The following is a 23,703-nucleotide window of genomic DNA, read 5'->3' as shown; positions in this document are numbered from 1 at the left end:
CCAGCAGTGACAGGTGTCTGCTTAATGCAGACGGAGCGGCAGGTCCCTTGCAAGTAGCGAGCAGCCTCACCCATTTCCAATTACATGGCTATATTGAGGAGTGCTGCTGGAGTGTGTACCAGTTGTGCTTATGATATCAGCAAGGACTCAAGTGGCTCTTTGAACGAGTCTCGATATCCTGGCTCTTATCCGGTGCCAGAGAAGAGGATTGATAATCCAGCAGCGTCATTGAGAAAAGTGTGTATTAGCCTTCCTGTCTTCTGTTTGTGTGTTTTTTCACCGAGCCGGCCCGTCGAGCGTTTCGTTGCCTGTACTTACTCCGCAGGTTGGACGCGCCCTGGTTGTGGATCATGCGAGGCGGCAGCGTGCTGTGGTAAGGTGGGGTGGTGCTGAATAGGATGTCGTTAGGCATGGCTTGGTCCAGCATGGAGCTGTGCGAGCTGGCGTACGACGAGCCTTTCCGGTTACTGGACACGCTCTCGTCGGACAGCGTTCGGTACAGCGAGCGTCTGGGGGACAAGCTGTCCACTGCTGATACCTGAGAAGATCAGAACAATTTGTCAACCATTACTCATAACAAAGAAAACAATCCTAGATGCACATTCCCCATGCTCTGCCTTTCCTCGGCACAGGAGGCGATACACGGTTGGGCAACTGGGTGGGCTAAACGGGGAACATCCGGGGGAGAGGTGGCAGGAATCATTTACAGTCTATGCGTTCAGGAAAATGCAGTTGGATTGAGCACAGCTGGAAAGCATCTGGAAGACGGGGAATAACAGGGCTGGAGGAGGTGGTGACAGAAGCCACTGCAATGTGGCAACAAGTAGTCGCTGAGTTTAATGCTAAAGCAGAGTGCAGGTTTCACAAAGCGAGACGGAAAGGAAAAAAATATGAGGAGGCAGTCAAGAAGTCTTTAAGATGGTGAGGAGGATACAGACAACTGGGTGGACTAACCACAGTGTCGTATATATGTGTGAGACTGACATCTGGACAATTACAAGGATAATTGTGGGTAATTTAACTTAAACAAAAAAGCAAGTATAAAACAATATTCTGCCTTGTGTTCGTCTGCACATCTGAAGTTTGCCTGCCTTCCAATTTTTTGGTATAATAGTGCAATTAGAGAGCTCATATAGCAGAGACAAGCAGGGGCCAAATCAGAATGATGCATGCTGTGATCAAAGAGAGCATGAGGTCAGAATAAACAACTCTAAAAGCTGTTAGGGCTTGAAAAGTAGCATCACCCTGAGGGGATGTCTTTTGGAGAGAGAATTACATGGGATATCACTGCAAAGACACCACTGTGTTACAGCTGGCCACAGTTTTGACAGAGCATCTCCTCTTTAAACCCAGAAAACCACAAAGCCAGATCCCATCCATTATGTTGCTGTTCAGCTAACATAAATGCAGCAGCAGTGACATCAAAAGTAGCCACAAATGATATGCGGAGCATTTGGCCAGATGGGTAAACGTCTCCCCTTGCTTCCCAGCTGTAACCTACACTAGACTAGTAAACCCGCAAAGCCAACACCCAGCCATCTCCATTTCAAAGACAAATCCCACGGTGAGAATTTAACAAACATCTTGTCTGTCTTTAAAGTGAGAAATATATACAGGAATTCAAAGCAACGCACATCTACTGCCTCTAAAGACCACCTCAGAGGCTTTAGCTTGACAAGGTTGTCTCTTATTGCAAGTTTTCCCACCCAACTTTACAAGATTAGACTCTCGAGGCTCTCGCTCATCAAAACAACTTTAAAACAGGATTTGCTGATCCTATATAAAGCATAAGAGCGCAGATTTAGAGCATCCATAAATGGAGTCACGGCAAATGAAAGCAATTCCAATTGGGCTTAATGTTTTTCTTTATAAAGCCATCTATTTAGTACATCAAAACAAGCTCTCTGAACACATCCTGGCACTGGTTAACTGTACCTGCTGTGCACATTTGGAGAAAATACTGTATTAATAAAACCTGCAAGATTATTGACTATTATAGTATGCCTAAATCCACCTCAGCTGGCAACAGTCTCAGCCTGCTTTGGGGCTGTACGGGCTTTGAATTCTTTTGTAGAGCAGCAACACTCTTATCAGTCAAAGCAGCAGTGGCACATCCACCTAGATATTCCTGATTTTCCCGACTTTTTTTTCCTTCACTGCCCGCACCAAACAAAGACCCGATGACGTGCCACTCGGGAGGATGTGTTGGACAACCACCTTTTCAAATCGTTTTTCTGTCTTTCCCACAGGAGGTTCAAAAGAGGAACACTGTGGGCAAATAAGCTGTGAACGGCCTTTCCTTTACGTCAGCCACACAATGGTCTGCCTGTCCATAGAAGGTCGTCCCAGCGGACACTGTGGCTGGCAAGGAAAATCTGTCTGCACCTGCTCAGCCACACAAAGAAAGGCCACGGGCGAGTACCGGAAATGACACATGCGTTAACCTTTACTATAGAATCTGTTTCATTAACTGGCAAATCATCAGGTCAGACTGTTTTATATAAGAATTAGAAATAAACCAACCGTGTTTCCAGCACCGTATAATTACTGTGATTTGATGTCTTTATGTGCCAGCTGATGACTGAAAACACAGTGAAGCTGCTCCCAGAAAAGAACAGTATGTGTTTATTGGGAACATATGTGTATATGCTTTGGAGTGCCTGGCCCCGTGCCCTCCCAGATTGTTGCTCCACGTACTACATTATCACACCGAATCTGACAGGAGAGTGTGACAACAGAGGTCCTGTTGCTCGGTGAATCTGACAATCAGTGCACCTTTGTACTGGCTACTTTCTTTATTCGTGGGAAGCAAAACTACATCAATATTATGTGTATCCAAACAAGCTCAACACGCATGCTTTCATTTGAGACAGGTGCTGACGCTGCCTAGTTGTCTTGCAAGCGCCAGATTTTGTAAACCGTAAGCTCGATGGTTGGAGGCAAGACAAACGAATCAGTGGACTGCTGCTTCGTGTTAGGGACGAGGCCTGTCTGTGCCAGAGGACATGCCCGTCTTCTCCAGGGAACTGAAGTGCATTTGTATTAGAATTGAGCAGCGTCCAAAAATAACCCATTTGTACATCTCCAGAGTCCCTTCCTGGTAGATAATGGATGGGGGGGATGGTGCAGGGAACTCGAGATGCAATTAATAGAGACTGCAGGACCCAGAAACATCAAACATCGATGTGCTCTCTGGAACTTCCTGCCTTTAATCCATGACATCCCGACTGAGTAAACTCAGCCCCTTGTTAGAAATTAAATTAACCAAACACTGTGCCAGTCAGTGGTGACTGAAAGGGTCCTGTGTCCAGAGAGAGAGAGAGAGAGGGAGGAATCTTATCAGCAGTGCCAGCAGATGTTTGTCCTGCTTTCACTGGATTCCCAGCAAGAGATTTTCAGGTCTGGTTCTGCGCTGGATTTATTCAAAAGGAGGAAGTCTGAGGTTTTTGTAGATACATCGTGTCAGTATAATAACAGAATTGTGAAGTGACATTTATTTGCATATTACACAGGACATCATCATAATGATAAATTAGAGGTTAGGGTTTCATTAATGCCCTCACCTTGCGACTCCTGTCTTCTCCTGGTGGGCTGTCGGGCAGCATCATTTTAATGTATTCCTCTTTCGAGAGTCTCTGCAGAGATTTTCCATCCCGCTCAGTGGCCTGGAGCCGGCATGCGGCCTCTTGTGCGTACAACTGCCTGTAGATGACACAGAGGGCAAAGAAGAGCATGGCTCATCACTAGGGTGACACAAATACATCCCAAGGGGAGCAGCCTTGGAGCCATCACAGCTTGGGTTCAGAGGTAATCCCGGCTACTTAGAGAACAGGGACAGGGATCCGTCTTATCATGCCAACATCAGGCGCTTCCCTGCTCCATGCTAGTCAGGTGAATGCAGGATAACGGGGATGGAAAAGGACCAAGGGAGGGAACTTATTTCCAAATCTTACCCTGTTCCACATCACTGTGCCAAAACCATGATTACACAGGCTGCAAATAAAATCTAGCCAAGCACTGTGAGAGGTAGAAGGGAAAACAAGGGTTTGGGACAGAAATGACTTCCAGAAACAAGTGGAAAGCACCAACTAAAGGAGTGTTCACAACAACAACAACAACAGAGGGAGACGTGAGAGCTGTTAGACAGGGCTGGAGAAGGACCCACAAGAGGTGACATGTTTGTTAGCAGTGTGGTTGTCAGCAGGGTTTTGTCTGAGAACATTTAAATGATTCTGAGGGTGTGGAGAGTTTACAGGGGAGGTTACAGGGCACGGAAGATGTGCCCAACCAGGCTGGTGAAGTCATGTGGCTGTGAGACCTCTGCTTTAAGTGAGCAGCCTGAGCTTGACACACTGAGTGCTGTTGGCAGGCTGTTAGGTGGCCGCAGGGAGCTTCGCTCAGACGCTCCCTGGTTAGACGATGGGACAGCCTAGTTATGACGGCTACCTCCAGACACTGTTGCTCAGAGCCGCACTGTATTAAGCTTTTGGCAACACGGAGAACAGTTCCTAAATATATGTACCGTGTTTGCTCTATTCTGTTTGGCAGAAAAATAAGTGCAGTTAACTGAATTTTGTACACTCGTTGTTTGATGCCAAAAACTGCAGCAAAAAGTCCTCTGTTTTCCCACTTTACCTTGACCTGTCCATTTTCGCCCAAAGTAATTGAGCCATAATTATGAGAAAACTGGAACAACATTAAAGCCCTCATCTTTGGAGTTAAATATTACTCTGCTGTGCACTGGCATCTGTTAAATGCCTACAGTGTATAATTAACTTCTCAAGGGGCAGTGAAAAAGAAAGAAGGTACGTTTTCATCCACCTGTTTTTAATACAAAGTCTGAGAGTTTGTGAAAAAGATGATAAAATGATTTTAGACTTAGTCCAGTTAAAAACAGCAGAGAGATCCAAAAGAGAAGGAAGTATAAGTGTTGATAGTTGTTTGTTGCTTAATATTGTGATGCCTTCTTTCGTTTCTCCTATCATGGACAAGCCATAGATGCAGTGGTGCACAAGCTTTTTTGTTTTTTTTCTTTTGGGCTAAAGACTCTAACAGTGGAGAAAAACATAATAATGTAACCAGCCATCCAACCATTCAATTCATTGTCTGTCATGCCAATGTGAGGTTGTCATGGGGGTAACACAGGGTACACAACCTGGGCAGGGCGCTAGTCTGTCACTCTGCTAACAGAGAGAATGACAATTTTTACACCTACAGCTATTTAAGAGTTTGCTCTGGATTTGAAGGCAGGGCCTCATTCTTGATGTGAGGTGACGCTGCTAACCGCCACACCACCATGCCTTCCAGTATCTGGACTGACTCAAATATTTCTCCACGCTCATAAGTTAGCTGGCCAATATGCAGAGCTAAAATGGTTCACAGCACTCAGAGAGAAGCAAATAGTTTAATCGCAGATAGAAAAGTGTTTCTATTGGCCTTCAGATAATGTGAGGTGGAGTCATAGCTATAATATGCATGTATAAAGCTGGGAATACTCTGTCCCAGACGAAACATAACCAAAGGGAAGCAATTGTGATGATAGCTTTGGTTGTGGTTATTAAAATTTAACTTCTAATAGAGATTTAAGATATTAGATGGACAGTACACAGCAGTATGAATCTGTAGTGGAAATGTCACAGTCACTCATGCACAGCTGGTTGCTGTCCACTTTGAGCATGGTCCACAAGGCAGAACCAGCACTTGACACCTGCATGAGGAGGAGTGGGGGGTACAAAGAGGGCAGGGCAGTGTGCGGGGTAAGCAGGCGGTGTCAGATCAGGACCACAGGGTTCACTCTTAACTGTGTACCTTGAACGCTCAGACAGCATTGTGAGAAGGAAGGTTAACAAGCTTTCCGCTCCTCTGAAACAAGAAGCAGAAGCAAGAAAGAAAGAGCCCACCGTTAGAAGCACTGTTACACATCCAGCCTTACACACAGCGTTAGAACAAATGAGAAAACTTTTTAGAATTGGGGGAAAGAGAAACTTCATTATGTTAGGACAATATCTGTGAGTAATATTAGGCCATTTATCACGAGGCGCTGTTATGTAAGATGAAATAAAACGGTAGGAATATATAAACAAACAATGGGGTGGGTAACTGAATTACGGAGCTTTTTCATAAGTCGGCAGAAGATGACTTCAGTGCATACGATCAATCACACAACCGTAAGTAGCAAATTTCACAGCCTAAATGAAATTACTTAGGAGCTGGAGCACGGGGTTCCTTCCAGGGCAAAATCTCACACTCTCTCTTCCAAAACACGCCCCGCTCGCAAACATCCTCCAAATCAGTGCACACAGACAGACACACACACATGGCTACTCTCACACCGTAAAAGCTGTTTCGCTTTCACCATCAATGGCTCTCTGTTCTCTACAGCAAAACCATTTAATCACCCGACAGATACAGTCAGTCATCACTGCTCATACAGACTGGATACATTCCTCTTTCTGTGCGATACAGGCTATTCTGCAGATGGGGGTCCTCAGACTACATGTGCGACAGCGTGCGTGTTCCTGTGTGTGTCTTGATGCTTGGCTCCCAGCAGAGATGGTCGAGCCTGGCGATCCACAGGGACGCGGCTTCACGGGAGCAATCAATAACCGTAAGTGACATGTGCCGAGTGTATTATGTCCGCAGCTTCACTGAGCTTATTTATTTTGTGGCTGTCTGCTTCAATCAAGGCCACTCTGTGTAGGCTGATCGCGGGGTTGGGTTTGAGGTGGAGATGCAGCAGTAAGACAGAGAAAAATGTGCTGACAAGAGCGCGATTAAAGGGTGTTTTATTTAAATGTGCCTACTAGCTAGTGAAAATCGCTGTGAAGCACGTGAGCTGAAACCTCTTTGTTTTTGTAGCTTTTTTGCACATTTGCTGATGTTCTCACACATGCTCTTCTTGCTTTCACTCTCACATACACTCACCCACACTCTGAAATGTTGGGAGGTTCCTCAGTGCTGTGGGCGGCATCATCATCATCATCATCATCAGTCGCCTTCGCGCCCACTGTGAATTTGCAACTGGACTGTGTGCGTGCCTGTCCACAAGCCTCTGAGCCGGGCCCAAGCCCGGACCCCTGTACCAGCTCTGGCCCTGAGCTGCTGGTCTGGGGGATGGTGTACACCTTGGAGGAGTCAGCAGACATACAGTATCTGGCACCACGGGCCAGGGGACTGCCAGAGTGGTGTGAGCCACTGATCAAACAGCAGAAAGAAAAAAAGAAAAAGAAAACAAACAAAAAAAAAAGGCATAACATAACTCAAAAGTGACCACAAAATGAATGAATTTAAAAACAGAAACAAAAAAAGGCAAAATCATAACAAAAACATAAACAAGCATTAGCAATAGAAATGGTGCTAGCAACATGTCAGGCGTATAGAAACGACCTATTAGGATGACTTCTTTAAACGGAAAATGGTTTACGAATGGTCTCCATGCTGCCGGGGTCGCTACGCTTTTCCTTATTCTCTGTCATTTGTATCCTGTTACAAGGGTGAACATATGTAGGCTCAAACTGTCTGTTTCTGTGGGGCAACAAAGAAAGGAAGGAAGAAAGCTGGCTTTTACAGAGGGAGGAGTTCAAACAGCTCAGACAGAGGATCAATTTAAAAGGCACTAAGGCCCGATATAAGATAAGTACTGATTATGAATATTTTGAATCATGTGAATCACGCAAAGCTACTTGCGTAGTTTCCTAAAAAATATGGAGCTGTTCATGAGGGCAATAAGCCCCCTTTTAATCTAAAAACATCAAATTACCCACACTGGAAGAGGATTCGGTTGCAGTTTGTCATGTGAATATTCCCCCTGAACTTTGTCCTTTCAGTATTTAGTCAAATATCAACTGACAAAACACATTAAAGGGTCAGTGCACTCAAATCACATGGAGGCATTTTCTGCTTATTTACAATGCTGTGCCTTAGGCTGATTTACAGGCTTACGAGCAAACACAAAATAAAATAACTGCATGCCACGAGGAAAATACTATTATTTTTGTTAACTGGGGAAGGTGACCCTTGAAGTTATGATCAAAAGGTCAAATACACACAGCTGTACAGCATTCATCTCGACTGAATGGTGTTTTTATATCGCTTTACTTTCTGTGATTCCTCAAATGTGTAAATGCTTTGCCTCTATCCAAATAATATGCAAGATGATAAAGGATGGCGATGTCACACTCTGCAGTGATGTGAAAATGAGCCATGCATCAGGTAATGAACGCTGCCTTGCTTTGCTTTCTTTCCTCCTTTATCTTCCATTGGCCTTTCACATTTAAGCACTCCCCCTCTCCATACACAGTCTCACATCTGCTACAGCGTCCTTCATTATTTCCATAATTAATATAAAAGTGGATAGTTTGTGTGTGTGTCTGTTTTTTTTGTTTTTGCCTAATTAGGATTCATCTATTAGCTGCAGAGATGGATCTCAGATTTAGGTCCATAAAAGACGTTAGGGTTTTGCTACTCAAACATTCTTCTAAAACACCCTAAAGACATGAGAGCTGGCTGGAGGCACAACACACTGTGTTTCCATATTCATGCCCATCTGTGCCACACCCTGCAAATGTGCTCCTGCTGCTTCACTGTTTGCTCAGATGACACTCGGGTGTCAAAGACCATTACATAAAAGGTGGGAAGCATCAGAGCAGTCAAGGTGATGGCATGGGCTCTTTTCTCATTTCTGAGTGATATCCTGGCACGGTTACTTCTTCATACCCCCCAAACAGGTCAATGATCTCAACAGACTGGGGGACCATAATCCTATATGACATCAACAAATGGTCACCCGTGCTGCTTCATACAGACAGACTGAGTGGCTTCAGGGCCGACCTTCAATGACACCATTTCTCTTTCCCAGATGGGCCCAGGTCAGGTAAGGAGGACTTAAAGGATAGTGTGATGAGCCTCCTGATGTTGCCTCGGCCTGACAGCAACACCGACCAGGAGCTTTCAGCACAACTGGATGATCCAGACTGTGTGTCAGCAGAGAGGGGGCACGGCTGGGTGAAAAGGTCAGTTAACAGCCAGAAACCTTCCTTTTGTGCATGTGTTTGTCTCTGCATGTGTTCAACAGATAGTGGGCCTGAAAACATCTACGTGGTGGAATATAGTGGATTTTGCCGAGAGCCATTTAAAAAAGGGGGTGTTTGAAAGTTCACAGGAGGCAAATCAATGACCCCAAAAGATGGAATTAAGCCACACCAGGAAAAACTATTTGACCACAGCAAAGAAAAACAGAGTGCTGTAATTGACTGTAAACTTTTTATCCCTTGAAAGCCTACTAGGAGCTTCTGGACTGAGAGGTTTTAGGTCATATTTCAGGCCTGCTTATAGAACAAAATGACTGTTTGCATCAGGAGTTACTGAGGGTAGTCTCTGCTTATGTAGCTACTATTGGGAAAACCCAGAAACTACTCCAATGGTCATAAAACCACATCTTTATTGGTATACACGGCGGTGTGAAAAGGTCATCAAATGTCGTCTTTATGGGGGAAAGCGTTAAAGCCTCCTAGGAAGGTGTTCATGCTCCAGAACAACTTCAGCGCTGCGGAGCATGAATCCTTGAAGTCTATGAGACGCTCTGCGTTTTTCATGATGGATTTAGAAAGCACATTTTAAGACAAGCATCCAAAAATCTCACTTAAGTGTTAAATTTGTTTGAGATCTAATAACAGTTAAGGCAAGGTTCAGCGCTGCATACTCAACAACAACTTCCATTTAAAGTTATCCTTTAATTTGTCACACACTCAGCCAAAGTCAATCGTTTTGTACAAATGAGGACAAAAATGCTGTACCTGGAATGGGACGAGATCTCGCTCAGGTCCCCGATACTGCCCTCTGTCACATGGCTAGACAAAATGGCAGAAGCATAGCCCTGCGGTAGGTACATTTTCCCATGATCCTCTTCCGACGCTCCATCCTCGTGGTGCTCCGACACCCACGGGTGTCCCTGCTCCCCGACTCTTCCCTGCAGCAACACTCGGGCCCCGGGGGCCACGCAGGGATTAGTGTCTATGCCGCTGTCAGTGGATGCGCCTTTGATGTACGTGAGGCCGAGCATCTCGGGGTCCATCAGGTCCCCAGAGCCAAAGTGCTTATCGTCACTGTTGCTGGAGGCGTTGCTTGAAAGAGTGTTGCTACTTGAGTGGCTTGAGTTTTTATCACCCGCCTGGCACAGAGAGAGAGAGGGAGAGAGCGAGAGGGGTGAAGGAGAAAGAAACACAGTAAATCAAATGAGGTCAAACAGCAGCTGCAAATAATTCTTACGGATGCTTTAACATTCTTGCCGTACCAGGCAAGGAGGGGGTTTACCCATCAGGCTTCCTCACACGGTCATGTGTCCCTGACTGAGGCAACAGCTTGTTTTCTTGAGGCCCATTATGCTGTCAAGTAGTTGACAGTAATATGTAGGCAGGAATAAAAACAGACTATGCTGAATGTCACATACTTTGCGTGCAAACTCTGAAATTGTGATGCTTATTTGAGGAATCCAGATGATCATAAGCTTTGTTTTTTGGTTTTTTTAGCTCTTTTATCCCTCAAGCTCAAATACATTTAAGGTCACATTAACTTATTCCAATGTGCATCATCAGTTTCAAACCATTGGGATCAACATCTACGCCTTATTTTAGAAATTAAGCCATGAATTACAAAGGTTTGTTCTGCGATGTCATCTTTACTATGATTTACTGCTAAATTATTGATTTTAGTCACAGCATAGAAAAAACAGTTGAAAAAGCAGGCTCAGTACATTAGAGATGTACAGTGCAAAGAAAATGGTTTAATTTTTTATCCACTTCCAACAGTGGTGGAAAACACCAAAACATGTTGTTTAGGTGCATTAGCCAGCCTCCAGCATCTGAGGAGAAAGAAAAAAGGAAGGCAGTGCTGGGCAAAATAACCATAAATCAGAGGGGGTGGGGAGAATATAGAGAAAGGAGAAACGAGGGGCTAAAACACTTAATATATTCAACCTTCAAGGAAAAAGTGTCCTAGAAACGCATGAAACAACCTGAAACAGTGATGAGATGAGATTTCCGTTAGCATGCTGATGAAGGGAAAGTGATAAATGCAAAGAGCGTCTAGAGGGGACAACATGAACATCTGACTGAATGCCCCAATTGAACTGATTGCAGCAAAGCCCATAAACAAGGGCAATCTGAGCTCAGCCTGAAACAGTTGTGGGATATAGCAGGTCTGACACAGACTCTGTAATGCCAGCACAGCACACTTCAAGGCCGAATCAGACCGAGTTTTCATATACGAAGACCTTCCCAAAAGTCACAAATAGACATCCAAACTATATTAAAGTCACCTGGTCGGCTTCAAGGTGGGATAAAGTGAAAGTGGATCAGACATTTACCCTGGACAGCTTGTTGGGCGAGTCCTTTCCTCCTTCTCTTTGCTTCAGAGGGTTCAGGATCTTGGTGGAGGGGATGTGCCATTTGGCCTCTGTGGAGCCAGAAGTTACTGTTACTATAGAAGCAGATGGTATGATTCGCAGACTGTATGTAAAAGATGGCAGCAAGATATGTGGACAACAGTTTGTGAGATTTGCTTTGGTTTCAGGATTGTTACACTCTTGCTATACAGACATGCATGTTAACAATGACTACTTCAGACTAACCTGCAGACCTAGTCCTCTCCAGGGTGGGCTCTCTCTCTCTGTGGATCTCTCCATCCCCTCCCTGGATGTCCCCTACCCGCTCATGCAGGATAGGGGAGGGACACCTGATGGGGGGAGAAAAAAAGAAAAAGGAGAAAAAGAGGGCAGGAGGGGGAAAATGGGCCATAAATTCGTTTTTCTATAGAGTGTGCTCTCTATTCAATTAAGAGAAAGGCTTCAATAGATTCACCACAGATGTACAGCAATTAGCTCAACATCATTTAAGGTCAAAACACTTGAGCTCATAATAGAATAAAGAAGCTGCCAGACAATGCTGACAAAAGACCTTTTTTCATTGGACTCAGCTTGCCGGGTGCATTTTACCTCTTGACAAAAGTGTAAGAGCAGCAATTTTTTTTTCAATGCGCGTCTTAGTTAAACCTTTTAGAGCTAATAAAGTTTATAGCAGATGAACAGAGGCCGCATTGTCTCCTGATCTCCGACAAAGCCCGGCAGATCAGTCGACATGTCTGCCGTTCTGCATCGGGGCAGCTCTGACAGGGCGCAGTGGTCCTCGGGTGTTCAATGCACATCTGAGGCCTCTGACAGAAAAGGCAGCAGTGGGGAGCTAAGCCTCTCGTCATGGTCTGTAACCACTTACAGACAGACGTCGGTCTCTCATGGATTCTGCTCATGTACAAGAATCAGCCTGACAGATGTTACGCCTGCGCAGTCTACAGTCTGGGCTGCTCCGCGACATCGTTATATAATTGACGAAATGATAAAGAGCAACATGTTGAAAAGAACATTGTAAAAAAAAAAAAAAAAATTTAGTAAAATAAGTAAACTGGAAAATTTGATGACAAGAAAGAATTTGTTGTGGCAATAATTAAGTTGACAGATGATACAAAGCCAAATACTCTGACTCTCAATAATTTCTCTTTTGATTATTCATTAAACCCTTTTTTAAATTAAATCGTTCTCCAAAATTCTGTCATAGTTTGTTAGATCGCCACGTCAGTCAGTCAGATTCCTTAAAAATGATTTCCAATTACATTTAAGTGCCACCCATTCTTTAATTTACTGAATAGCATGAGAAGTACGTGCCCAAAGTAAGAAAAACACTTCACTTAGGTGGGATTTTCAACAGCCTTTAACCACATGCTTCAAATTAAAAAGTGCCCATTTACATTCCAGGTGGCTTTTCTGTTCGTCTTTGAAAGACATCTTGAAAGTAAAGCTTTGAGATGACTTCACGGAAACTATAATAATGCATGTTAAATAAAACTCATCTTCCATCTTCTCTCCATTATGCTCTGGATGTGGTATTAGACCATGACAGGCGTAATTTTATTGTTTTGTTAGATTACTTCCTAGAAGAAGAAAAAAAAAGTATGACGACTGGCCAAAAGTGCACTGATGATTTGGTCATTTCATGTGGAAAAATTGCTGTCATTTCGCAAAATTGCAAGTTCTCAGAAATAGTGCTGGGACTGATTGGAGCTGCATTCATTACTGTAAAACCGCATAATCCTGGAGGGACTACTTAAAGGTTATTTCCAAAAAACTAAAAAAAATTCACACTGCTGTGGTCCTGTACCCATCATATCCAGGCTGCTGGGACCATGTGCTGCTGCCACAGGGCCCTGGATCACTGGAGGACGACTGGTTGCTGGGGGAACTGCGGTAGTGCTGGTCTCCCTTGTTACATGAGGTGACCTGGGGATTCTCCATATCCTGCACAGTTCTGCAGAAAAAAGAGGGACAACAGACAGAAGTGGTTAAAATGATTACAGATAGCCCTTAATAAATAAATATATATATATATATATATATATATATATATATATATATATAGTTCTGACTAATACCAACAGCTTATTTGTTTATAAAGTGCGGATAATATCCTAAAATTGCACTTTCAAACAATAAAAATAAAGTCCACAATGTATAGGGACACAAATAGAGGAGGGCATTATCAAATGATTGTTAAACGATCATCATCAAATCATCATTTAGAAGGACTGTGAATCTTAAGGGCATCATTAAAGGCTTTCAAAAAAAAGAAAAAAGAAAAGTCAATGTGAGAAAATGTTAGAAGAGGCAAAGGTGTCTCATTTTCAAAGGCAGAGAAAGAGGTTAGTTATGGCATTAACCTCATTCAGCAATCCAGATGGTGATTCTGTGTGCGATTCCTCATGCTTAGCTTATTACTAAAGTTTAGTCCTTTCACCTAGTTTGACCATCACAGCCTCTGAGCTAATACCTTGAGATAAGATGCTTTGCTTGCTTTTGTCTAGCCAGGAAAAACTTGTGGACGATGGAGTGAAAAATACACACTGTATGTGACTTATGTCTGCTGCCTTCCCTTTAACCAGCACGCCAAATGAGGTAAGATGAGCGGACGGAAATAAGACTGCAATAACACAGGCAGTATGGCTTTCACATTAAAGCGTAAGCCAAGTCTTGTCGGATATCCTATACTCCTTATATCTGCTTCTTTTGTCCTTATACATTAGTTTGGAACCAGGTGTGAAATGACTAAATCTTTATTAAACGCAAAGCCAAGAGAGACTGTCACCTGGAGCAGGCATTCAAAGATTGGAAATTTGCAGATAAGCGACTGAAAATGATCCGGTAGAGCTCGGATTCAAAAATGCATGTATAAACATTCACAAGGCGACACAATTTAAACATCAACACTTTCTGCTTCCTCATTCGGTTTCCCTTTTTTTCCCCCCTCCACAGGGAAATAAACTGTCAGTATCTCAGTTGTGCCACACATCATCAAACACTCTGGCCAGATCGCTATGTTTTCTCTCCGGCTGTGTTAGTCAAGTGTCCAGCCAAGTCCAGGCACTTCAATTTGAGACAGAAGCGGCTGCTTTTCGTTCTCCTTTTTTTTCTTCTTCTCCTCACATTAAGGGAAAAAAAGTTTTGAGGGGAGAGAGATCAGAGGGTTGGTCTCATTTGGCTGTGAAGCAGTAGTCATATTTTATGGTTGCAAGTCTAAATCCAGCTATACGTGTGGATGAAATGGCGCTTTATCTGAGCTATAAAGATTCTCGCGCGGCCTTGCGAGACAAATGGGTCCATGCCCCCTCAAAGCCTCGTGAGATGAGTAATTTAGTGAGACCACCTGTCGGGCTCCATTTTTGTTCATTTAAATTTAACGGGAAGGTTAGTGGTTCGGTTTTTGTTCAGACCACAATCAGAGTGTGTGGATTTTTAAAAAAGGTGCTTTTTAAAAATAAAATTAGTTGAGCAGCACAAACAAATGTCCGGCTAACTCATGCTGATTTATTCCTACAGATCCTGCGACTTTATGACACAGTCTCCTCCCTTCCCCTCCTCCTTCTCTACTCCCACTCCCTCTGGGGCGCTTCATATCGTGGTCTAGGGAAGAGCACTCTCTTTGTTTCTGCAGTAATTGGATGAGATGAGCGGAGCTGTGTCAGTGTCCCCATCACCACCTCCTCAGCAGGGTGCAGGAAAAGGGAGGGAGTGGGGGAGTTGGAGAGTGAGAGAAAGGAGGAGGGGAGTGAGAACGGAGAGCTCCGACTGCTAGGGACTCGAGGGAGAGAAGGCGGCCATTATCCCAGTATAGTCAAAACAGGCAATACTGGACGGGCGGGTGGGTGGCGGGGAGTCAGTGTGACACACTGGAAAGGTTATCGTGACTGTAGGGGTTTCATTAGAGTGAACAAATCACTGCTTTACATGGCTCAATGGAGATGTCCAAAAGAGACAGAGCCGAGGACGGGAACAAAGTCTGAGCGCAGCCTTATCATCCAAAGGGAGATGAAAGCGGAGCCGTGAATTCATTTAACTAAAATGCGCCATTTATATGTATGCAAATAACCGAGCACAATAACAGCTCCTCAAAGTGTAACTGCAGCTCTTTTCTAAATAAGAAAGGCTGAGAGTTCAAAGATTTCATCTGAAAGGACGCCGTCTTTACACTGTCGTGTTTGATGACGAGCCTCCGTTTCTGAAAAACCTTGAGCAGAAAGTTTGTGTGTTAAAAAAAAAAAAACAAATTAAAAAATGTCTCACAGGATCATTTCTTTTCTTAATTTGTTTAGTTAATGTTTTTTTTCCCTTTGCCTTTTTGCACCACTGTGACATTATGTAAATTTGTCCTGGCATGTGTGCAATGCTTACATATGAAACATATGATACAGCCATCAGTGGATAACCACATTCATAAAGACCGAGTGGAGAAGCTATTTTCTTTCAGCGCAGATAACATTTAAGCTCCTTTATTTGTATGCGACTCAATATTAAGCAGTGAACAGTGTATTTTGTCATTGTGCTTTTGTAATGCAGCCTCTCTACCGTACAGTTATTAGATCGCCCATATTCAAGCGTTGCTTTCAACCCTTAATAAGTGCCAAATTGGGCATAGGCAAACAACCGAAGAAAGCTGAAGTGGAGGAAAGTGAGCACCTGGAACCATCTGGCAACTTCCTGTCAAAGGAGGTGCTTCGCGGGATAGCTGCCTGGTGCTGCTGGAGGATCTGCTGACACTGCAAGCGGTCGGGGCCCTGAGTGGGCGAGCTTCGGGATAGCGCTCCGGCAGCCGTGGGCACCCGATGCCAGGTGGTATTTCTCCTGAAGGGCGTCTTGTACTCGCACGGCGTACCCTCGCTGTCCACCTTGTACTCCACCATAGGTATGCGGTAGAGCTCGGAGCAGCCCCTGAGAGGAGAGGGGTGAGAGGGAACCAAGGGTCAAAGTTCATCAATGAACAGAAAATGACAGATGACGTTTTAAGTTATGCGAATGATTAATTAGCAGGATTGAACCTATTAATTTGACCTATAACCTCACATCACAATATGTTAAATATTTTAATATTTTTCAGCCATGAAACTGAAAATTTCATAATAATCTGTGAAAACTAGGGTGAAGTGTTCTCACGTTGCCTCTCCAGGACCCTGCTGAAGCACACAAATACTTTTATTTACCCTGAGCCAGATCTTTAGACTTATATAGTGTTTATTTCTGCACTACTGACAACAACAGACCCACAATTTGCAAGCGTAAGCGGAGCACTAACGTCACTTAAAATAGTTTCACACCATTTCCGATCATTTTCACAAAGCTAAAAATCTGAGCTCGCCCCTCGGCCAGTAATGGGTGTTCCCTGAATTGCTACACACTGGTAGCTTTTCGGTGCACCGTCTCCATCCACTTACTGCTAACATCAGTGAAGATCTCTGGGATGGACAAGGCCTGTGATGCCATTTCATGCAACATTAATCACCGAGGCAGCGGCTTGGTGCGTATGTTTGGAAAGAAGGGGAGTGATGGGGGTTAACCGGGTGGTGGGTCAGGGTTAAAAAGTGTGAGCACTCTGCTCACTCTCCAAAGGCATTTCAAGCATGACCCTAATGATTACACTTGCCAACCCCCCACCCCTCCCCACCCCCTTTAAAGCTCGTTTTCCAGCATCCACTGGGGAGTGGAAAGCTCTGTATACTTTTGCTGTGGTCATAAATGTATACATAGAAGGGTTTGAGGAGGGTGCACTGAAGGAAGGAGGGGGGAGTAGTAATCCTTCTCAGAAGGACCCTTTCATCAGTCTGGGCCATGGGTGCCTGGGCTGTTTACACCAGACTTCCCCACTGGAGCTGCGGGTGTTATAAGATATAACTAGAAGATCATCCTTTGCTTCTTCCTCTGTGTCCTCTCACATCTGGTTGATGCCACCGCCAGCTGGCCTCATTCATGATGAAGAACTACATCCTGCACATCTTACAGTGTACATAATTGTTTTTACAATATGCATGCTGCATGCATCACTGGTTTGGTATATAGGACAGTGAGAGTATTGAGCGACAGTACAGCATAAGTGAAGCTGTTGTATGCGTAAAAAAGCTTAGAGATGAGAACATTACCTCTTTACACTCAATTTGCCAGCCGAGGTCTTTCAATTATTGTTCCAGACACAAAAAAAGACCCCAAAAAAATAAAAAAGACTGCTGGTCAATTGTTTTTTAACATGGTTGGCACTAGCTTGATTAACTGTGTGTGTATGTGTGTGTGTGTGACAGAGAGAGAGCACATGTGTGTGGTATACTAGGTTGCCACACATCATTACTCTACAAAGAAAAGAGCTATCCCCAGCTAACAGCTTGTCAACAGGGAAGGTCTCAGCTTTATTCTCTTGCTGTGCTTTTTGCTCCAGAATGACCAAGAAGTGACAAAGTGCCCATATGATCCAAATAATCTCCATCAGCAGTACAACTGCAGACTTAATGGGAACAGCCTTCATATTCATGTATAAGGAATGTGCCTCTTGTATAAAGGCGACCCGAGACTGAGTGTATAAATCATAAGGAAACGGCAGGAAACGGGTGTTTGGTCAACAGTTAGAAAACTTTAGCTGGAAGCTGGTGTTGCAGGAGAAGCTGTCGGACATGTCCAGCCAGGCATGAGCAGAGGAGGAAGCGAGTGACTGGTGAGAAAAATAATAACCGTCTTTTTCCTCTGATTCCACAAAGAACTGCTGCGCCTCTCTCCCAGTTTAATGTGAGTGGCTATAAATTATGCCACAATGGCCTACATGAGCTTAGAGAAAACTACACAACTGGAGACAATGCACAACTAAAAATAAAGCTCCAGGGGGAGGGGGGGTACTTTGACAACAAAATCTACAAAACTTGATGCAACTTTACTAAAATACCATCACAGGTCATTAAAAATGTAATTTAAAAAAAAACTGTGCTAAGCTTTGTTAGTGGGCGATTGGTGGAGAACATTCAGCTCCTTCAGCCATTCGGCTCTTAACGAATCACAATAGATCAGTGTGACAACAGGACCTTAGACCTCAGTCAGAGAGCTGTCAGTCCAATGACAGGGCCAGCAAGTGAGGGGGACATGCTAATCCATTCCCACAGTCAGAGTCCTTGTCACGGCAAAGGGTCACAGAGGTCGTGACCTCCACCAGTGCTGTGCAGACTGTTGTCAAAGGGTTCATTAAACGAGGTGTGCTGAAGACTTAAAGATGAAAAAAAAAATAGACTGATCTTTGCAGAACCCCCCAACCCCCCCGCCCCAGCTCCTATGAAGAATGCGAGGGGATTAAGTAGGACAATTTGTGATGCAGTTTCTAGTTTCTTTGGGTTTAGTGGTGCTCCATCTTGGATGGGTGCTGGCATGGGAAGTGAGAAATCCAGCTTTGCTTCAGTCCATATGAAAATCCACAATGACAAGTCTGATGGCACTACAAAGGAAAGGTCACAAGTGGCCATCTGAATGTCATAGTCAACACTCATTATCAGCCGGGCTGTGACACAGGCTTAAGACACCATTTCAAAAGTAAATCTTTGCAATTAAAACCTAAAACGACAATATGATATTAAAAAAGAGAAACAAAAAGCCGGAATAAATGTCAGGGGAAAAAAATCCTTACTGGCCACGTAGCAGTTGATGTTCTGCTTCTATTTGTATGTCTTGTAATGAACATACATTTTAGTCCATATTGTACTGATCCTTCTGTTTATCCTTACATCTCTGATGACCGCATACCAAAACATACAATCTCTGCCATGTTCTGTACATCGCATTCATGTTTCAAAGAGCTAATCTTTTTCATCTTTTTCTCATTAGTTTTGATCCAAAGCTAACATGCTGAACTTGTTTAAGGCTTTTCAGAGTGATGATGGAAAAGCCTCTGGTACTGTGCTGAGCTATAACCACATCCTGCCCCCCAGTGTAAATAAATACAGTACTAGGTAAGGCTAATATTAGAGACATCTCACAGCTTCAGGCACTGCAGGGTAAATCCATTTAGGGCATAAACAGCTTTAGGAGGTTTGCCACAAAACAATGCTACACTGTATAAATGATTCCTTATTGCACTTGTTGCAATCTAATGTGACATAATCTTAGCAACAAGATGACAACATCACTCCTCGCCGAATCACAAAAATAGGAAGCCTAAACAATATTGGAGCGATTTAAAAAGAATAAAGAGGAAGCTCCTTCCAGCCACCGCATGAACTTATGAAAACATTTTTCCTTGTCATGGTAGCAGCGTGGAGCCAGGGTACATTGTTTGAAGGTCATGAGACTCTTGTCCATTGTTGCTAGATTAGTCCTCATCTCTCTGGCCACGGGGGACTGACTGGGGCCTTCGGGCCCCCTGCTGAATTCCTTTCCTTTGAGATAATGCCAGAGAAACTGGAGCACTTATTGTTGACTGCAACACTTTAGCAACTCCAAGACGCAGCAGCGAAAAGTGTTGAGGGCCCTCGAGATTCTTCACCTGACCTCTCACCTCTTGATTTGTTGGGAGTCTTGGGAGAATATTCAGAGGAGCTTAGATGGAGGCGTTTGGTTCTCATGGGGGTGGCGTTGAGGAACTGTGTTTCAGTGGGGACGGGGAAGGCTCAGCAGCACTGACCAGTTTGCCGTTCTGCTGCTACTAATGCTCACTAATCTGCCAGATGCCTCTATTAGCAAATGCGATATATGGGTCACACTCTTTTCGTAACGCGTCACAACACATATTATACACATTTAGTATGACGTAATCACTGCACAAGCTTCTGTTCATTTATGTTTATTTCTAACCCCATTTCTTATTGGCTGTCCAGGCTCCCATTAAACAGTCACTTCAGTGGTTTCAGCTAAACCAAGCCAGAAGTCTTCACCTGGCACAGATGCCACGCCAAAAGCTCTCTATCTCCATCCTGTAAATACTGCTCTGATAAGCTGGACACATTTGTGGAGACAAAACCAGTTTCGGAGGATGTTCCGTTTTATCTGCTTCTTCCGTCCCCGGACCGCGACGATGATTGCATCGTCGTGTATCATCACAGATCGTGGCGAGAGGCTTAGACGCCGGTTCTGCCAGAGAGGCTGCTCTGTCGGCTTCACAGACAACACACGTTAGCTCGCCATCTGGGGGAGCAAAAATGTTGCTCCTCTGTTGCCAGACCAGAAAGCAAAAGTTAACTACTATGCATGCTTTATATTTTGATGCACACATACACACAGCTGTTTAATCATATATTCATTCAGAACATTAAGCAAGGCTGTCATTATCATCATTTACCAAAACACTCACCCATCAGGGATTTATCAAGATATTCACCAATTGCCACTTTACTTCATGTGTTTAGAAAGCACACAAATACAGTCAAAGAATGAAAATACACAGTGGTTCATTATCTGCTGTTATCTATGTGTTATTACCTTTAACGATTAGCTGGTATATTAGCATTACCTGTAACAACGCAAACAGAAAAATGGGTTTGTATTGAAATATTCTTTCTGCACATTGTCAAGCCATTCTGTCGTGGCTGTCTGTGACAAAGTGGAACCAGCATTTTCCTGGTACATAAATCTGTCAGCCTGAAGCCGAAGAAAAACAAAGATGTCGAAAATGTGAGTGTGAAGGAGTGACGGATACGATTTCACAGGGCTGTCTGTCTCGCACAGACAAAACAAGCAGATGTGCTTTCAGAACAAGCATTTTACACAGACCTTCGTCTCTTCCCATCACGCACACACAAAGGAAAAAAAAATCATTTGAAACATGCTCCCTCATTTATTTCAAGGGCGGTGGACTCTCTACATGGGAGTGTGTCCCTAAAAAAGGCACACACTCCCATCCTAATTGCTGAACAGAACGTTGAGCGAGGTTAGAGAAAAGCCATCTACAAATGTGAGCTGTCAAACAAAGGCAGCGAGAGTTGAGCCATTAATCAAAAGCCTCTTCTCATTATCATTAGTGGGAAATGCTGACTGTCCGTGTCTGCGGCTCTGCAGGCCTGCTGAAGATTTCTCTCGCAACAAAGAAAGACTATCTCCAGAGAAATCAGTGGAGGACGACATCATCTCCGGTGCAACACAAACAGTATGTAAGCATTTCTTTATGCTAATCGCCTCAAACACGAGAGCAAATGTCAAGCTAATTTACACCACCTGCCAGGAAAAAAAAGAAGTAAACCAAACTACTTTTCTGTTATGGCTTCATTAATTTTGGGGAGAGCACCTGCTTCTGTCTCGCTAACCGCAGGACAACAGGAAACAACAACAACAGGAAATCTGCATTTGATTTTAAGTCATTTTGGCTTAATTGCTGTAACAAAAGTGTTTGCACCGAGGTGAAAATGAGACGACCAAAGAGTGAGGGTTTACCTTCGGGGAGTGCCATCTTCATAAGGTTGAATTATAACCACTTTGACGGTGACTGAGGTGCGCAGCAGGTCAATCATCTGCTCGTGAGTGAGGGTAGCAACGGCCACCTTGCAGATCTCCACCAGTCGGCTGCCCTGTCTCAGTCCTGCCTTCCAGGCGAAACCAAAGGGCTCCACATCGGCTACGATGCCCTCGAAATTGACGTGGAAGCCGAGCTGGCCGAGGCCATTCCGGCGAAGTGTCATCTCCGTGGTTTCGCACCCTCTGGTGGCGATCTGGAAGCAGAATGAAAACGGCTGTTTTTATAATCTACGATAAAAGGCAGGTGAATTTGTATTTCACGGCACAGATCCTGAGCTTTAAAAACCGAAGGACTTAATAGATACTTTAGCTGGAAACAGAATGCAATACACATGAATGAAAAATGAATGATCTTAATATTCTTTAATAAGAGCCTTCAAAGCTAACAGAGTATATTCCAACAGCGAATGGTTTGCATCATTTGTAAGATATGTGTGGGTTTATTACACATGCATGCACAAGAAAAATACTATCAAAGCCTCCAAAGCAGAAGCAGAAGTCCTTAGGCAGCAAGCCTCCAGCATGTTTGTTTGGCTAATTCAAAGAACCTTTCAAACTTGAAGTTAATAAGAGGCTACATCGCACGGCTAACCGTCTTGCCAAAGAGCCGCACACAAATACACACCTGTCTCTGTGGACAGTAACTACAGTAGCTCTTTTTTTCATGCTGCATGGGGAACGCAGATCTAATTGGCCCCTGAGACACGGACATGTCCACAGAGCCGAGTCTATTAGCTAAAGTCAGTGTCAAGGGAGAAGTTTGGAGCGTAATATTTATATACAAATACATAATCTGCATCAACTGGCAGTTAATTAAAGCACTTTTCCCCCCACACCCAGCATGAAAAGATGACTCACTTCAGCCTCTCTCGCCATTGTGCAGACTGCTGCCAGAGACGTGACACTTTCCCTAAGGATTCTTGGTGGACAGTCTCTGCTTGTCCAGTTGCGCTCTTGGATGAAAATGAAAGTTGGGTCTTGTCCAATTATGTGCTTACATGCAAATTAAGTTGCTCGCTTTGCTCAGTGGCGGCTTGGCATCATCCTTCACTTTAATGCAACTCCGGTTCAGTAAAAGTTCAGGCAACCTACTTGCTTCAATGGTTTTATTTCAGCACAACACAAACACAGCAAAGTAAGTGGAGTAGTGGAGCACCTATTTGCACACTGATGACATAAAATGACTGACTACATTTTAGCTACACTGCGAGCACACATTAGGACTACACGGTTTATGACAACGAATGGGGAATAAAACGCTACATCCAACGAGCTTTAATCACCCATTGGATTAGTCTCGGTTCAGTTGTGGGTGACTGCCTCCATTTGCTTCAGAGTGGCAACTAGCTTCAGGGACACATTAACAGACTATGGATTGTCAACACTCCACACCAGATTCTCACGTCGGCAGAACCCCATTATGAACCATCATGCAATAACTGTCCTCTTAATAGGATACAACTGTAAAATTTCAGCAAAGGAGCCCATCCAGTAATTATATACACAAACACAGTCCCTGCTTTATGTGCTAATAAATAAAAAGCCAAAGATACTTCGGGTTCAAAATCTAGAGAAAAGACGCCAAAAACTTAGCAATCATTTTAAATTTCCAAAAAGAACTGGAAATATGAAACAAAAGTTCTCCGGGGTAAAGTCTGGACTAAATGGTTTGTGTATGAAGGCTTCTGCGTTTGGGACCATGAATCAAACAGCCCTTTTTCAGAAATCCATTAGGCCTAAATAATAGCTTTCTAAATGCTTTCATTAGAGCCCTTTATTCAGTCCAACCACCAAATTAATCTGCTCAGGTTCTCCTACGAGCTGCTCAGATTCATAACGCTTGAATCTAAGAGTGCATCCAT

At 43.9% G+C, this 23,703-nt stretch overlaps 1 protein-coding gene across 6 annotated transcripts in view; it reads right to left on the bottom strand.

Annotated features, from left to right (window-relative positions):
- The window catches only part of sipa1l2a (signal-induced proliferation-associated 1like 2, genome duplicate a), an 81,920-nt gene that overhangs the window by 5,931 nt on the left and 52,286 nt on the right, over positions 1-23,703 (bottom strand). For 3 of the 6 annotated variants that reach the window (XM_084949437.1, XM_084949440.1, XM_084949438.1), the window contains exons 9-18: positions 21,761-22,035; positions 16,055-16,306; positions 13,206-13,352; positions 11,627-11,730; positions 11,363-11,451; positions 9,795-10,168; positions 6,925-7,194; positions 5,809-5,862; positions 3,564-3,702; positions 319-538 (exon numbers count right to left, since the gene is read on the bottom strand). In XM_084949437.1, the coding sequence (XP_084805563.1) occupies positions 319-538; positions 3,564-3,702; positions 5,809-5,862; positions 6,925-7,194; positions 9,795-10,168; positions 11,363-11,451; positions 11,627-11,730; positions 13,206-13,352; positions 16,055-16,306; positions 21,761-22,035 (1,924 nt within the window). The remainder of the gene's footprint in view (positions 1-318; positions 539-3,563; positions 3,703-5,808; positions 5,863-6,924; positions 7,195-9,794; positions 10,169-11,362; positions 11,452-11,626; positions 11,731-13,205; positions 13,353-16,054; positions 16,307-21,760; positions 22,036-23,703) is intronic. The other 3 variants (XM_084949439.1, XM_084949442.1, XM_084949443.1) reach the window with 3 other exon arrangements.

This window comes from Perissodus microlepis, chromosome 13 (genome assembly GCF_051167445.1).
Source record: "Perissodus microlepis isolate ML-2025 ecotype Zambia chromosome 13, ASM5116744v1, whole genome shotgun sequence".
Lineage (NCBI taxonomy): Eukaryota > Metazoa > Chordata > Actinopteri > Cichliformes > Cichlidae > Perissodus > Perissodus microlepis.
The sequence above is the reverse complement of the archived record's forward strand: the minus strand, read 5'-3'. Positions and strand labels throughout refer to the sequence as shown.